The 15,508-nt window shown below is 41.0% G+C and overlaps 1 protein-coding gene across 1 annotated transcript in view; it reads left to right on the top strand.

Annotated features, from left to right (window-relative positions):
• The first annotated feature begins 438 nt into the window (after positions 1–438).
• CLINT1 (clathrin interactor 1) overlaps positions 439–15,508 on the top strand; it is a 48,793-nt gene continuing 33,723 nt past the window's right edge. Inside the window, exon 1 of the mRNA XM_084268761.1 lies at positions 439–579. Coding sequence (XP_084124887.1) covers positions 539–579 — 41 coding nt within the window. The 5' untranslated portion in view covers positions 439–538. The remainder of the gene's footprint in view (positions 580–15,508) is intronic.

Genomic DNA, 15,508 nt, shown 5'->3' with positions numbered 1-15,508 from the left:
GCCTTTCCGCCTCCCGCGCCTCACCAGGCAGCGGGTGCAGCAGTTCAGCACAGGCTGCAGCAGCGTTACGGCAGGGCAGAGCCTGGCAGAACCTGCAGCCCAGAGAGGAAAGCAGCACAAAGCCACGCTTCTACTGCTGTGCGACAGCGTCAACGGAGCCCTCACGGCCCGCCTGGTCTCGCCTGGTCTGGCTCTGCCCAGTGCGCCGCCCAGCTCACTACCCGGCCCGGGACAGCGGCAGCACCACATCTCCCAGCAAGCTCCGCGCGGCCGGCACTCGGCTCCCAGCAGGCTTTGGGGGGCTTCCCGGCCTTCAGGCACCTCCCCGTCGGCGGGAAGACTACATCTCCCAGCAGGCCGCGCGGCTACGAGACCCTCCATTTCCGGGAGCGGCGCCGCGTTCCTTGCTTGGCAGAGGCGGCGGCGAGCCGGAGCGGGCCTGGCTCGGCGGCGGCTGCCCGGAGCGCGGCGAGCGGGGCCTCCTGGGGCCGGCAGCGGAGGGCAGTGAGGCCGAAGAGGTCTCCAGACAGTCGGCACCATGCTGAATATGTGGAAAGTGCGGGAGCTGGTGGACAAGGCGTGAGTACGACGGGGCGCGGGCAGGCGGCGCGGGGGGCTGGGGGGTTGGGGGTGGCTCGGTCGTGGCCACTCAGCCGGGCTCATGCTCCCCCTCTCCCCCCCCCCCCCCCCCCTCCGCCTCCCTCACAACATGGCCGCTTCCCCTCTTCCTGCTGAGGTGGCTGTCTCACACCCCTCCGTGTCCAGCTGGCCCCTTCCCCGCTTTCCCTCGCCGGCCCTGCTCCCCCAGTGGCTACCCGGTGCACACCCACACCCCCCTGCACACCCCGCACCCCCGCTCGTTCTCCCGGCGCGACTTTGGCCCCTCCGACAGGCTGGGGCTCCTTTCCAGGTAGTCTGTGGCCTTTCCATTATGGCTGGCTGCTTTCCCGCCCCTCTTGGGCTGGTCTGGGCCCTTCCAGCTCTTGGTGAGCTTCGCTGCTTCTTGAGTACCCCTTCCTCTGCCAGGGTCCCGGGGCTGCATGCCCGCTGTGGCACGTGAACCCTTAAAATCAGTCCTATCAGTCCTGGCTGGATTGGCTCCTGCCATGGCCCTTAGGCCCCTTAGGAAGGAACAGACAACTCGCTCAAGGAGGGGAGTAAAGAACCACCTGTACAGCAGTAAATTTTCAGAGTGCTTCCAAAGTCACCACATGCTCTCTGAAGTGTTTTCCACCTGCCTGAGGACAGGTCCTTATTGTAGTTGCCATTGACTCATTTTCCCCCTTGGGCCTTTTAGAGATGGAGCATGGTAGAGCAGCCAAATACCTTATCCCACCCCTTAAACATTTAAATAACTCAGATATTTGCAAGTTTATTTCCTTGACTGGAACCACCTCCCACTGTGAACTTGTCTGTGGCCACGGTAATCGTTGATCACTGTGTTGCAGCTTGAGAATGTGACGTTATCGTTGCGTTTCTCAGCCACTCCTTTTTTTTTTTGGCATTTGAAAAATTTGATATGGTGGAGAAACAGAACAAAGATTATGTGTTGCCTCCTTCAATAAATCTTTTAGGGTAAACTTGAAGCACTTTTCCATGAATTATGGACTACTTAAACGAGTAACTGCCTGAAGGTCTGTAGATTATCATGTACGAAATGAGATGACATGAACTAGTAGTTGCATCTAGCCTTAGAAGTCAAAGGGCGAGTCAAAATTGAGGTTCCATTTTGAACTTTTTTAATTTCTGTTTCCCCAAAGAGTTTTTAAACTGCCCTGCTTAAAGACAGCAAACTGAAGAGAAATGGCAGGTTGTTCATGATAATCAAGTATTTTGCTTATGGTGCTTTATACCATGTTCAGGCTTTTCTAGGCTAAGAATCAGATGACATTGAAAAACTACTGTGAGTAAGACTTCTGGGGAGGCTGCTTATTTTTACAGCTTCTTGCATGCAAAGTCAGCCCTTGCTAAAGTAATTTTAATAATGTGACAGACACTGTATGTAGTAGGACAACCTCGATAAGCCTGTCTGAAATTCCAGGACCTAAAAGGACTCTTTCAGGGAAATTAAACTTGTCAGAGTTTTGGCTGTGTGCTTTTATTTGTGTAGGGTTAATGATGGCTATAGCATTATAACACTGTCACTGTTTTGGAAATGTTTACTTGTAAGGCTATTTCAGAAGTTATTAAGCCAAACAGTGCAGCAAACTCTGGTTTGGAAAAGACATTCTATTTCCAGAATAGGTGCAAGAAATGGACATTTCAAGTAATTAAAATGGTTATTTTAAATAAACTTTCTGGGAATAACATTATCCAAATAAAGCAGACTGTGTATTTAAAAAAAACAAAGGGGGTGGGGAGAAGTGGAGCCTGCAGACTACCTAGTGTTTAGAGACATCAGAAATCAATAGTCACATTGTGTGTGGTGCAGATTTGTCATAATGTCTTCTGTCTTAAGGCCATGACTTAGAAAATTCTCTGCAGAAGAGATTAAATGATACTCTCTGCCTCATAAACAACTGCTGATGCTGTGGCAGGAACATACTGAACTTTAATAAGAAACTGTCTTTCCTTAAAGGAATGTGATCATATGGGGATTTTGAAAATGTGCAAATAACTTGAAACTTTGCTAGTTCAAACGTTGATAGCTTTGTAGTGGTGGTTAGTTCTGTGTCTTGGTTCCATATTCATCTGATACTTACCATCTTAGAATTTCAACTTACCTGGGTTTTTATGGGCTTCAGGTGGCTGAGCTTGGTTAGGTCAGAGGTATTTCAGGGTGGGAGGTTTGTATTGAACAATTTTCAGGTTTTTCTATGTGTGAAAGATCAATAAATGATGATATGTCGTTAAACCACTATGAATAATTTTCACTGTCCGTAGGCTACTTTAACAGCAAAAAACCCTTAGTAAAAATGGTAACCTGTTAAAATTCTTTAGAGTTTCAGAATTGAAGAATAAGTTAACAAGTACAAAAGACAGAGGAGAAATGCAAGCTTGTATTTAGTATTATTGAAGTATTTTGTATTTACGTTTACTTCAGTGTGATAGAAATTGAGCAGTCCTGTTCATTAGGTCAGTTCTGCCTCCTAGTTCTCTTCAAACTATTATTGTAGCGTTTTCTGGTAGTTCAGAAGTACAGATCTGCATGCTTTTGTGCACAAGTCAGTTACTTTTTTTATACTGAATGAAATTTAGGAAGACTGTGTGATTGAGTATCAGATTTGGACTGTCCTAAGATGTAGCAAGGTACTTTGTTACATGGATCTTTTCCCCCTTTTGGTAATTGCATTGTTCTTTGTTAATATAATATCCTCCCTCCCCCCACACCCCCTTAAGCACCTTGATAAGATATGAGGGAACAGTAGTACCTTGTTTCTAACTGGGCATTAAGAATAAGTTTGGGACTTAAACCAAATAACTAACAAAGCCTGCCTCTGCCTAGTAAAATTTGCTTGTCCGAAGCTTTATCCTTGCAGCTTCTAAATAAATGTCATACTTCTTCCACCCTCTAGTTTCTTCCCAGGTACTGCAGTGTATGCAAGATTTCTTCAAGTGTAGAGTATTAAATTGAGTTTCTGTTGAGTTTCTGGTTAGATTGTAGACGTACACTTTCACTTGATGATCTGAAAGGTCCCTTCCGACCAAGGCAAATCTGTGATAAACTATGTGGGGTTTTTTATTTCTTCAGGAATAAATTCTATTTCGTGTTCTTGTAAGTTAACCAGAAACCGTCTTTTCACTTTTTTCCCCCAGCTGTTCACTTGTATGGTCCTATTTCCTCAATAGATCAAAACTGAATTGAAAAGTAAACAAAAGAATTGGAAAATAAACGCAACCTTCTGTGCTCAACTTGTTTGCTGTGTAACAGTAAAGTCAGTTTAAATGGCAGAGGTTTCTTATGGCCCAATTCCAGGGTGGTTGATGCAGGCAGTGAGTCAGGTGGCAGTTCTGAGTCACTCCTGAAGTAATGTGGTAGACTTTTGTTCGATTCTCTTTGGTCATTGACTTAGGCGAGGTCTGCAGTAGAAATATGCAGCCAAAGCACTGTATGCAAGAGGTCCCTGATGGTCTGACCTAACGAGCTGTATCACACTCTGTCACATTGAGGTGATGTTGAGGCACATGTCACATACTTTAGATAACTGGTGGGAGTGTGAGCTCTAAGAACATTGGGCAGGTGGAAGTGTTCTGGCCACCAGCTGTGCCACTGTTCTGCTGCGTGGTGGGTTTGCAGCGTTGTCTCTGGATGACCTGATGACAGTAGTCCCGTGTGTTCTGCATAGCAGGCAGTTCAAGTTACCCTGTGCCACCTCCAAAACAGCCCTCTAGTTGTGATGAAACTTGTGGGTAAGTGTTGCATTTAGACTGCTTGTGAACTGCAGGCTGCCCAGTACTGTGTAGAAGCAGCTTATAGAAGGAATGTCATATTTGTATTGGTGTAGGTGCATCTTTACTTTGATAATCAAACCATCAAAAGCCCCAAACAAGTATCCTCCCTACTGTGTGATAACAACTGGTGAAAGGTATTGCAGTTCCTGAGATACAGTACTGGAGTCCTGGCTGTGGAAAACCTAGAGCATTATGCAACTTGGTAAATTCCTTTTTTAATCTTCCTAGGCAGCTTGTGCTGTGTGATCCCTGTGAAATTTCTTGGGGAGTTCTACAAATAAAACTCCATACTTTTTTAACCCTGTTAAAACAATTTTTAGCTTGCTAGAAGTGAAAAGTTACTAGCTTGGTCTTGTGTCTAAGTTCAGAAGGTCATGGTATCTCTCTCTGGCTTTGTTGAATTCTCTTTTCTTGAAGCAGAATCTACTGACTGACTCTTATTTTCATGAAATGTTACTGTATGTTGCTAACCCAGCACAAGGTTCTGTTTACAGCAGAAGACAGCATTTGTGCATACAAAGTTAGCAAGGCTAGTCAGACAACTCATAGCAATAATTCCTGTATTAATACTTAAGGTCTCATTGTAACTTAATGTTTTTTGCTAACTAGTTTCTGTCACAGACATGAAAGGCATGCAGTAATCAGGATGGAAGGGAGACCTTTGGACCTATTGAGATTAGATTGCTGCCTTTGTCACGATGTGATGGGTCTTTGCAGATGATTTAAAAAAAATCATTACCATTCTTAGCTTTTGTGATCTTCTACATGCATGACCAGAATGGGAGAGAGCTCATTTTAAGCACCTTTCACACATCAAAGGGTAAGGAAGAGTTTAATTAAAAATTTGGCAAAGGTGACAAATCTGTATGTAATATAATGACAGTATAATCCAGATGTTTGTTTCAACTAGGTAAGGTGGGTGAGAGTTGTCACTGAGTTTTTGAGCTGTTTAAATCTATACTGAAAAAGAGAAGTCTCTGAATTTCTTGCCAGTATTAGGGGTATGACAGCCACCATCCTTGTGATTTTTGTCCACCTACCTGAGTCCCATCTCCTTTGCTCTTACCCACACCTTTCTAGTGATCTAGCAGAGTATTTGCATTCTCTTATGTTGTAGAGTGAGTTGAAGCACTACAGAACTTTTTTCATACACTTTGCAAGCTTGGTGAATTGCCCAAGTATGTAATGCTTTAAGCTGTTTTTAAATGGGGAGCGAATTGTCTTGTTTAGACCACCTTTGGAACTGATTGCAATGCTGGATTATACTAAATGATGGATGGTAAATGCTGGAAGTATTTACAGCACTTGAGAATTTATTTGTAGAGCAGGCACTAGAGTCCTCTTGTTCTGATGGTACATCTGTGCAAGGAGGAAGGATTTTTAGTGTTAGTGGAAGAGCTCAAGAAGCTTCTGTTGTTAGCTCCATACATCTAGGTAGGGAAGAAGTTTTTAGTTCATAAACAATATATTTTCTTTACTACTTGTAATTGTACAGGCTGTAAAGAGAAGGGTAAATTATTGGTAAAATAAACTACTGCTTTCATTGTCACTGCAGTTCCTAGCAGTTGTAGCCTAAAGCATGGCATGTAAATTAGATGGAGTAGAGGTTTCTGCACTACCCCTGCTTCTCAGAAGAGAGGAAACTAAGAAGATAATTGTGTCAAGTAAACAAAGTCATAGTGAGTTGATAGCATGAAAATTCTGTGTTTACTGACCTCCAGTCTTGTGGCATTGTCTGCTAGCTCATGCTGTCTGCATTATACTTTATTAATATGATAAATGCATACCAGCAATACAGCCTACTATTACATGGCATACAGTTAACTTTCAGTTTACTGCCTGTCATATGGTCACATGTGACCAACATATAAGCAGGACCCTATGTGTACTCAGCTGGGGGGGGGTTAAATCCTCGTGTCTAACTATGTGTTCCTTAATGTGCCTGTAATTGTTCTTGTTTATGGGTGATTTTCTTATGGTTCATGAATTTGTCCAGCCAGACTGTTGAGCTCTTCTGTAATGAAGTGCTGTTTGCTGGTTTGGTAATAGCAGGTATTATGGTAAATGATCCATCATATGATATAGCCAGCGAAAAGGTAAATAACTGTCCAACAGTAGTCCATTGCTATCTGACCTTCCTGTAAACTCCCTTGCTCCAGTTCCAGGATCATTTAGTTTTCTTTATATCTAAGATTTATTTTGGTTTGCATAAGCAAGATCTTCAGAGCAGTGAACACTTCCATCGTTTTATGTAAGGGACAGTTAACCCTCACTGCATGAGTTATCCTCCTATTGCTGCTTAAGAGATGTCCTGCTGATAACTGCTTTAAGAATAGCATTTTGTATCATTATTACAAGCCAGTTGATGATGATTATCTCGGCTCTATAAGGTGTTGTCCTCTGCCTGGTTACCAGAGAGTGAGAGAGAAGAAATAGTCTTGGGACTGCAAAGGAAGACTGTATCTGAACATCTCATTGGGCTCTGCAACAGTGTGTGGCTGTGCCTGCCAAGCACTTGTCACAACACTTATTACTTTGGGCTTTCCTCCCTCCTTTAAAAAACTCCCAGAAAGTTGCTGGTTTTAATAAGGAATGAAAATCGTTATAGTCTTTGGGCCATTTAATTTAGTATTGGTGATAAGCATCTTTCAAAGTAGTATGCTCTGTTATCTCATGTGCATAGGTATGTCATTCTCTTGTTTGAATATTCAACTGGTGTGGTAACCAAAGGTAGACACATATTACAAGCTAAAGCATATGCGGAGATTAGCATTAGGTAGTTGTGACCAAACACTTAAGTTTCAGCAAACATTCCTTCAAGGGGTGATTTTGTTAGTATTCTTTCAAATGTATTATTGCTGTTGACATCCTATGGGAGCTAACAATAGTTTGTATTGTGTTGCATAAGGCTAGTTAAGGTGTTGGCTGTACATGTTTCCGGGGAATTTAAGTGATGTATGTGTGTAACAAGTTCTGCATCCCTGAATTACTTTCAAAACCCAGTTTTGCATCACCTGGTCTTCTGCTTCAGAAGTAAATGAAGTTGATCAAAGATAAGAGCCTTACCTAGATCACTGCATGCAGCTGTGGCCAAAAGGATCAAGGTGCTTAACTCAGTTCTGTGCTAATTCCTCTTGGTTGTGTTGCCAGCTAGGTATTATAAAATATTAGCTGATGTGCATAAATATTTCATATACGAGGTGTAATTCCTTCCAAAGCATTGTGCAAATGTGGAGCATGCTACTACTTTGTCTCCTCAGGCTTGTGTGTTGCAAAGTGCAATTCAAAGTGTTACAGTGGGCCTAAAATGCATTCTTGAAGTTCTGATGTGGATGTTGCATCTCGTATCTGCCTCTGTTTAAATAAATGTCTGTATATATGTGAAACTGGTAAGCTTTGCTAAAACCAGAAAAGATGAGATATTGGACAATGAGTGAAGTGTTGTCTCATGGAATGGTAGGTCTAGAGCACAAAAATGCAGTGATCTGGAGTTGTGTGCTTCATTTTGGAATGTTTTGAATTTCCTCCTTGGTTTATTCTGAAGTTTGGGATAGAGCTTGTCCACAAATTATAATACACAAAGTCTCATTTGAAGCCAAGAAACTTATCTCCAATGTGCAGAACATGACCTGTTGCTTCAGATACGTTGCAAATACTTGACTAGCATGTGCTTCATATGAAAATCCAGTTTCCAAATCACCTTGTGTTCTGAACTAATGTTAAGGCATTATGTAAGGAAAGGAGGGAAAATTGAGACTTGATTTTAGAAACAGTATGACAGCTCTTCCCGTTAATTGCCTTTTTACTAAAAGATGTCCCATAGGTAAATTTCTGTTTAAAATTCACTGGTTTACAGGCTTTGTTTAAATGCTTATTTAAAAAAAAATAAATTAATCATAAGGTAAAACTAATATAGGGCAAGAAAAAAAATAGTGGCAAATGTACCAAGGGAATAAAGCATTTTATTTTGCAATTGCTCTTTTTCCAGCTTTTTATAGTGTGCTGGATCTTACTGACATGGGCCAAATGTGGGCCCAGTTATAGGCAACGATTGACAGCTGCTGTCATCTTTCAGTTTGGAGCATGAGCTTTATTACCTGTTCCATTTGGAATAAACAGCTCTAATACACCTAAGTCTTTTAAGGATGCTCAGTAGCCTGTAGGACAGCAAAACTCTTTCATGACAAGACAGTCCCTGTATTCTTCTCTGAAAAATAAGTTCTGATTCGAAGTGGAATGCCCTGTATGTTTTAAGGTACAAGTGTCTGTTAAGGTCATGTGAAATTGATACAAGTTGCTAGTTCACTTTTTTCCAGACAGCTGTTTAGACTGTGATTTCTGAGTATTTTTTCAATAACAGTGTTATCTTGTATCATGTGCTGTGTAGGTATGGTAGCTTGGGTTGCTGGGTACTGAACCAGACAGAGGAACAGATGCAATTGGAAGGAAGCTTTCTCCCTTCCCTTGTTTTGCCCAGAATGACTTTGACTTTGTAGCTTATTTGTTTTTAGGTTAGATTGTTTGCTATACAACTACATCAGAGTTTGTTGCACATATAAGAAAACAAGGTTGGGAGGGGGAGAGGAGAAGGACTACTAGAGCTGGTGCAAGTGGAGGACACCAGAAGTTGCCCAGAAGTCTCAGATGCTATCAGCACTGTCACAGATATGAAAACAGTCTAAGCCGTGACATCTTAGGTTGTAGTTTCAGTCAGTCTAAGCGTAGGCTGATGGTAAAAGAGGTTTCACAGCCTTCCTTCCGTCTGCCACAGCCTGCACACTCCTCTCCCTTTTGCTGGCACTAGCATACTTTCTGCTTCATGAGAGAATCTCTTACAGACTAACCAGTTGTTTTTGCCAATTTAATTCTCCACTGGACCAGTTCCCTGGTATAGTTAACTCCGTGGTCACACAAATACTTGTTCTGGCTTAAAGGAAGGATTGGTATTTGGGTAAGTGTCTGACGGCAAAGGAGGTAGAGGGACCCACCTTTATAACTGACCATTCACTGTCTTTGTCTTCCTTACACTGCTGTGGTGTAGTTCACTATTTGCTTGTGCTATCTTGCTGATACAGCTTTTAAAAAAACCAACCCCAAAACCCCCAAGCTTTTAGGGTTGATAACTGATTGGACAGTGTGCTGCATAAGCAGCCGCTCATGGCACCACAACCACTTTTGTTGATAGGGAAAGGGCAGGAACCTCTTTTTGATGATAGTACATTTTTATGTAACTTGAAACTGCATAGTTAGTGATCTCTTAGCTGCAAAACAGCTCTAAAAGATCACAGATTTAATTTCTAAGCTGAAATTTCTTAAAGTTGCTCTTTATTTTGTGTGTCATTACTTCAAGCTCCTGAGCAAACCTTCCTATGTTTGTGTCACTGTGTTGGGTGTTATACATCAATATTTCTGGTTCCACACACACTCAGGCTCTTAATTTGGGAGAAAGGAGATAGATTGAATGAAGTAGAATTGTGTTGTATGATGCTACTCCAAATGATTCAGGCTGGAAGTGACCTCAGGATTCAACAGATCTTCCTAGGAGATGCTTCTAATTCAAAGTGTAACTAATTGAATTAGAAATATTAGTATTTCAGCTGTTACAGAGTAACAGACTCTGTAAAAGAGACTAGTGTTCTGTGGAGACTGTTATTTTAAACAGATTAAATCTTTTTGGATGTGTTTGGCTTGTCACTAAAAATGAAACTAACCTGTCACCACCAGTAATGTTAGTGTGTGTGTGTATGTGCTTAAGGAAACAACCTCAAAGCTTCTGTATTTCTTATCCAAGTAGTGTGTCCTATCCCATCCAGATAAATACTGACTGCTTAATAGATATTAACTGGTTCATTTGGGATACAATTAGAAATATTAGTGTATATTCAACTTGTTTAATGAGACTGACCTGCATTTTTTTTAATCTGTTGTAATAATAATGAGACCTATTGGGAGTTAGGAAGTCGGGTTAGTTCTGCTCCATTCTGAGTCATAACAATAAATGTTTTTGTTGCTTTTTTCTCCCCATCCTGTCAAGCTGTTTAGAAGCATCTTAATGTACATTACAGACTGTTCAGTGTTTCCTCAAGACATCACTTCATATTTCATAAACAGACACATCCCTATGTGATTGTTGGGAGGTGTGTGTGTTGTGTTCTATGAGATTACACGGTTGAAGGTTTCTCTTAAGTCCATTGTGAATGTAAAGAAAAGAAAAAGGCTTCAGTGGATGCATCTTCTGGAAAAATACATTCTTGATAATGTGTCTGCAAACAGAGTTGATACCTTAATAATTGCTGTCACTTTTAATTATTCCTTTTTGACAATTTCTTGTTTTACCTATTCTTCCATATAATCATGCAAAGAGTTGAAAACACTCCTTCACTTTCAAAGGTGTTTACTGTTTAACTGAGTTAACTTCTATCACAGTGGTTTATCTCTCCTTGCTGGCAAACAGATGATTGCATTTCTTGAGACAGCTTGAAAACTTAGTGCTAATAGACTTCTAATTGGAGTCTCAGCCTTTACACTGCCAGTGTCAGGTTTTTGGTAATTACGTGGTAACTCTAACTTCTGTAGCTGCAGACATTAGATCATAAAAATCCAGTAACCTTACAATTAGAGAGGAAATAAATAGTTCATGTATTGAACTATAGTGAAATTGTTTTGTTGTAAATACACTGTGTAATTTGATACTATCATGTGTATGTGGACATGAACTGGAAACTGGGGCTTGGAGGCAAATGAAACAGCTCTTGTTACCTTTTTAGGACATAGGGGTTACTTGATCTCCTGGAGAAACCAGTTTAACAAATGATACCTATGAAAGGAGAGGAAACATCATTATCCTCCGCAAATAAACATGGCTTGGCATTTTGAAAGTTCATTTATATGTTACTTGCCAGACTCAGTCCATAAAAGAACACTTGCTTTCAGTGAAAAGGCATGTCTGTGGACTCAGAGGTTTTAATTTCCCAAGCACTTCTTTATTTAATGTGAGATACCAATCTGAAAATTCTAATGAAATAATGAGTATTAATATCATAATGTTGATATCTTAATACTTCTTTTATTGTGAAGTGTGTGTTCTTACTGCTTGTGCCCATTTTTGGATACTCTGCTGTGAACGGCTGTAGAAGGATACTCTGACACTAATTATTGGCCAAAGTTCCTTTGTCTACCTGCTTAATACGGTGGTAGAAGGGTTTCTAGGTTGTGACCTGCCTTCATAGAAAATTGAATGACACAACAGAATAGGTATTAAGCTAATTTAGTCTATTTAGGATTATGGTAACTAACTGCTTTTTATTCTTACTTGCACTTGTAGCAGGAAAGAAGCACAGTAATTCAGGGTTATTAAAGGATGAAGAATTTGAAGTAGGGAAAAAAGATTATTTTAAAACTATTATTTTGTTGTTGTTAATTTACTGGCTGCAATGTAGTAAGCCAAAACCTAGGTAATTATACCATTCCTAGGTATAATTTAAATTCTATGCAACTATTTCATTCCAAAGTGTTCTTGGAACAGTAATGTAATTAAAACATCTTAACTTGCATCTGGTCAGAAGAAAACACTTTTTGATTGTTAGGGTGGTCAAACACTGGAGCAGTTGCCCAGAGATGCTGTGGGGTTTCTATCATTGGTGATACACTGTCCAGACATGGTCCTGGACAACCTGCTTGAGTGGAGCAGTATCTCCCTCCCAGCGTCAGCTGTGCTCTGGTTCTGACTCTGCTCTCTGGAGCTATAAGAGCTCTTTACAGAGTACTGGAATAAAGATCACCTAGAATATATCAAATGAAAGTGTACTGAGAAGGTATGACTGTCCTGTATTTCCTAAACCACCTGTTTTTTTTAGTGGGGAACACTTCACTATTTCTACCAATGGAAATATAATATATGGCACAATGTGCATTGTGTAGTATTCCATTACTGTTCTGTGTGCCATGAGCCTCATCTGTTATTCCTGTAACAGTTATGTTATTTTGATGTGATTTTGATTAAATGTGGTACGTTTCTCCCATGTAATAAGATGTTACAGAAGAAATTGTGGGGAAGCAGCAGATTGTCAGGACTGGTTGTCAGCATAACTTTATTATGAATATATTAAAATAACTTGATCAGGAGATCATAAAATTATAGAATGTACTGAGTTAGAAGGGACCCACAAAGATCAAGACCAATTCCTGGCTCACAAAGGACTGGCCAAGTCAGAGCATGGGACTGAGCACATTGTCCAGATGGTAAGTTGGTCAAGCTCAGTGCTGTGACCACTTCCCTCCTGACTAATTTAATGGCTGGAAGGCCTCCAGTCGTTGAAGGGAAAAATAATGCTTATAGGTCTATTACACAAGATATACATGTGTTACAAAGAGTATCTGTCTTGGTGTAAGACAGGTTATACGAGACTGAAAAGGAAGGTGGGACGTGAATGATTTTTGCTTTCAAAGAATTATGGATAAATCTGTTCTGTCAGAATCCTGTTTTAAAACAGTGTGGTTAGGGCTCCTTTATGTTATAGGGTAGTCACAAAACAACACAGGCATGACTGAACAGCTGAACAACAGGGTGAAGAAGACTTTCAGACCAAATTAACAAGTAAACTGTCACCCAATCAGTCCCAATGAATTGAATATTCAGGATTGAGTTGTGAAGGCAGAGCAGGAACAAGACGAGGACTGTATTGCTTGATACCCTCCCAGCATCTGTGGATGGCAGAGCTGTGACCTGGGCAGGAAACATAGTAGCAGTGTGTGATTTAATGTATCCTATGTGGGTTAGATACAGCTTGCATCAGCATTTTACCCTGGGAACAGTACACGTTTAGTTGATCAGTATTGGTCCACTGAAGAGCTAGTGAAGATAGAAGTGGTAAGACTTGATCCTGCACTGCATTGCTCCTGATTGAGGATGTTACTGCCTGAGGCACTCTGTAGTAGTGAACATAAAGCACTTGGATTAAAAATCTTCTCATGAACAACAGAAGCATAAAGAAAAAAATAATTGGTGCATTTTTTTGAAAAGGTTGCTTACTTAAAATCCTAATTTTTAAAGCTTTCAGAGGCAAGTTAAAGAATGGAATCCTTGCAGGGGATATGGAGATAATAGACACTGTGTTGGTGGCTCATACCAAAACTGTTACTGCTTCTCAAAGAGAGCGATGAGAAAGAATCATCATTGATGAAGAGGGGGGTTAAGGAAATAATTCCAAACAAAAATGTGTTTCAGAAAGCTGAAAAAGGTCCATTTGAAGAAAATGCAAAGTGCAAGTTGCTGGTCATTTCTGTGTAAAAACAAAAAAAATGAGGCAAGTTATCAAGTTAGAAGAACAACTTGTGAAAGGCATACAACCTAGTTCCAAACAAACTTGAAGCAAGAAGTCAGAGCATGCCCTTAAGGTCACTAGCTGCTGGAGGGGTGCTGGCAAAAGGTGAAGGTGGAGCAGGAAATCACCCTGAGTTTGTTGCCACTGGCTGTAACCTGTTGGATGTTCACAGCTTGTTCTGCAGAATTATCGCTGAATATTTGCCTTCATTTTTTTATGCAATATAATAGGTATCTTTTGACTCTGTCAGAGATTACAACATTTAACAGGTTTCCCCTTGCACAGCCCTGCTTGTGCTAAAGAAGTAGAAGTACTCACTGGGGATTGCAAAATATTAATTGCACTTTAATTTATAAGATGTGGAATTTCTTGTTCCTACTTGTTAGCAAGGTGAGGTGCAGGGAAGTCTTAGCTTTTAAATAGCTTCCTGCACAGGAAAAGGGAGATACTCTTGCTGAAAGACAAGTTTAAAGGGCATTGGTTGTGTTCCTTTTATGGCTGTGTGTAGTGGAGTAGAGAAATAAGGTCCTTTCATCCAGATGTACTCCATGTAGTCTTACTTAGACAGGATCATTGTTAAATTGTCTGACAGATGTAATGGTCTTTTCTGGATTGGATTTCAGTATCAGATATGAGAAGCAGCACTGCAGGTACATTAGAGCTGTTGGGTGTAGCAGGTATTGTAGCACTGCATGGAATAGTGGAATAGTTCTAGCTTTCAGCTTCAAAATGTAAGAAAGCAGACTGTAGGGAACCAATTTGAGAAGCTGATCAGCTTCTCTGTAGTAACATAAATATTAATTTTCTGATTTTATTTTAATTATTTTCATTACTTAAAAGGCCTGAAATCTGATGTTGAAGTTGTGAGGATTTTTGCAAACAACAGCAACTATAGAATTAGGTCCAGTGTGTTTAGAAATAAGATCAGTAAATGATAATGCAGTTCACTTTAGAAAAGCAGAGATGAAGATAGTAGTCTCAAGTGATTGTCTTTACTACTGAATACCTCCTGCATGGGGATCCCACTGAAAGACACATGAATAAAAAAAGGAAAACAACTGGTTATGAACCTGCAGTTTGACAACTTGGTGTAAACTGTTGCTTCCTCTTCCTTTCTCCCAGTCTGAAAAGTGTACTGCAGCTTCTGCCTCAGTCTTGAGATGTTTTCCAGGAGACAAGGCTGTATTAAAACAGCATTTGCAGGCTTTCTTGTTTAGTTGTCTCACCGGCTACTTGGACTGTGCTTCTAGATCCTGTTGTTGATGAGATGCACGTCTGAGGCTTTCTTAGATAATATGACATTAATGCTTTCTGTGTCGCAGGTGAAATGTGCAGCTGTAGGGTGTCATAGCTTTGTAGTTGAAGGTAAAATGATATCACAGCCCTTCACAGCTCATGGAGGTGTTAGGATAGAGGGCAGCTTGTGTTGTGAATGCTGGGCGTGTTTGACATGTGTGGTTTACATGTGGTTGGGATGCTGTTGTCTGACCCTGGTTGCCCTGAGCCTGAAGGGGCAGGGAGAGGAGCTGGCAGAAATTGGAGCCTTGGGTGTAGGGAAGGATGGTAGTGGTTTGAGTGGGACCCCAGACAGATCTGGTAACCTTACCTGTACCTTGTCTGTGGATCTGATCAGAGAACAGCACATGCTTACTGTTGGCTTAGCTGAGTTATCTGTACTCATTTATTCCTCTTTAAATGACTGTAGCAGAAGATTGGTATTGCAGAGTACAGGGATGCATGGAATGTCTCAATGCCAAAGTGATAATACAGTAGCAGAGAATGATCAGTTTGTG

The sequence above is a fragment of the Gallinula chloropus genome, assembly GCF_964237585.1.
Source record: "Gallinula chloropus genome assembly, chromosome: 10".
Classification (NCBI taxonomy): domain Eukaryota; kingdom Metazoa; phylum Chordata; class Aves; order Gruiformes; family Rallidae; genus Gallinula; species Gallinula chloropus.
Note: the sequence above shows the minus strand (reverse complement) of the source record. Positions and strands in the feature narration are given on the sequence as shown.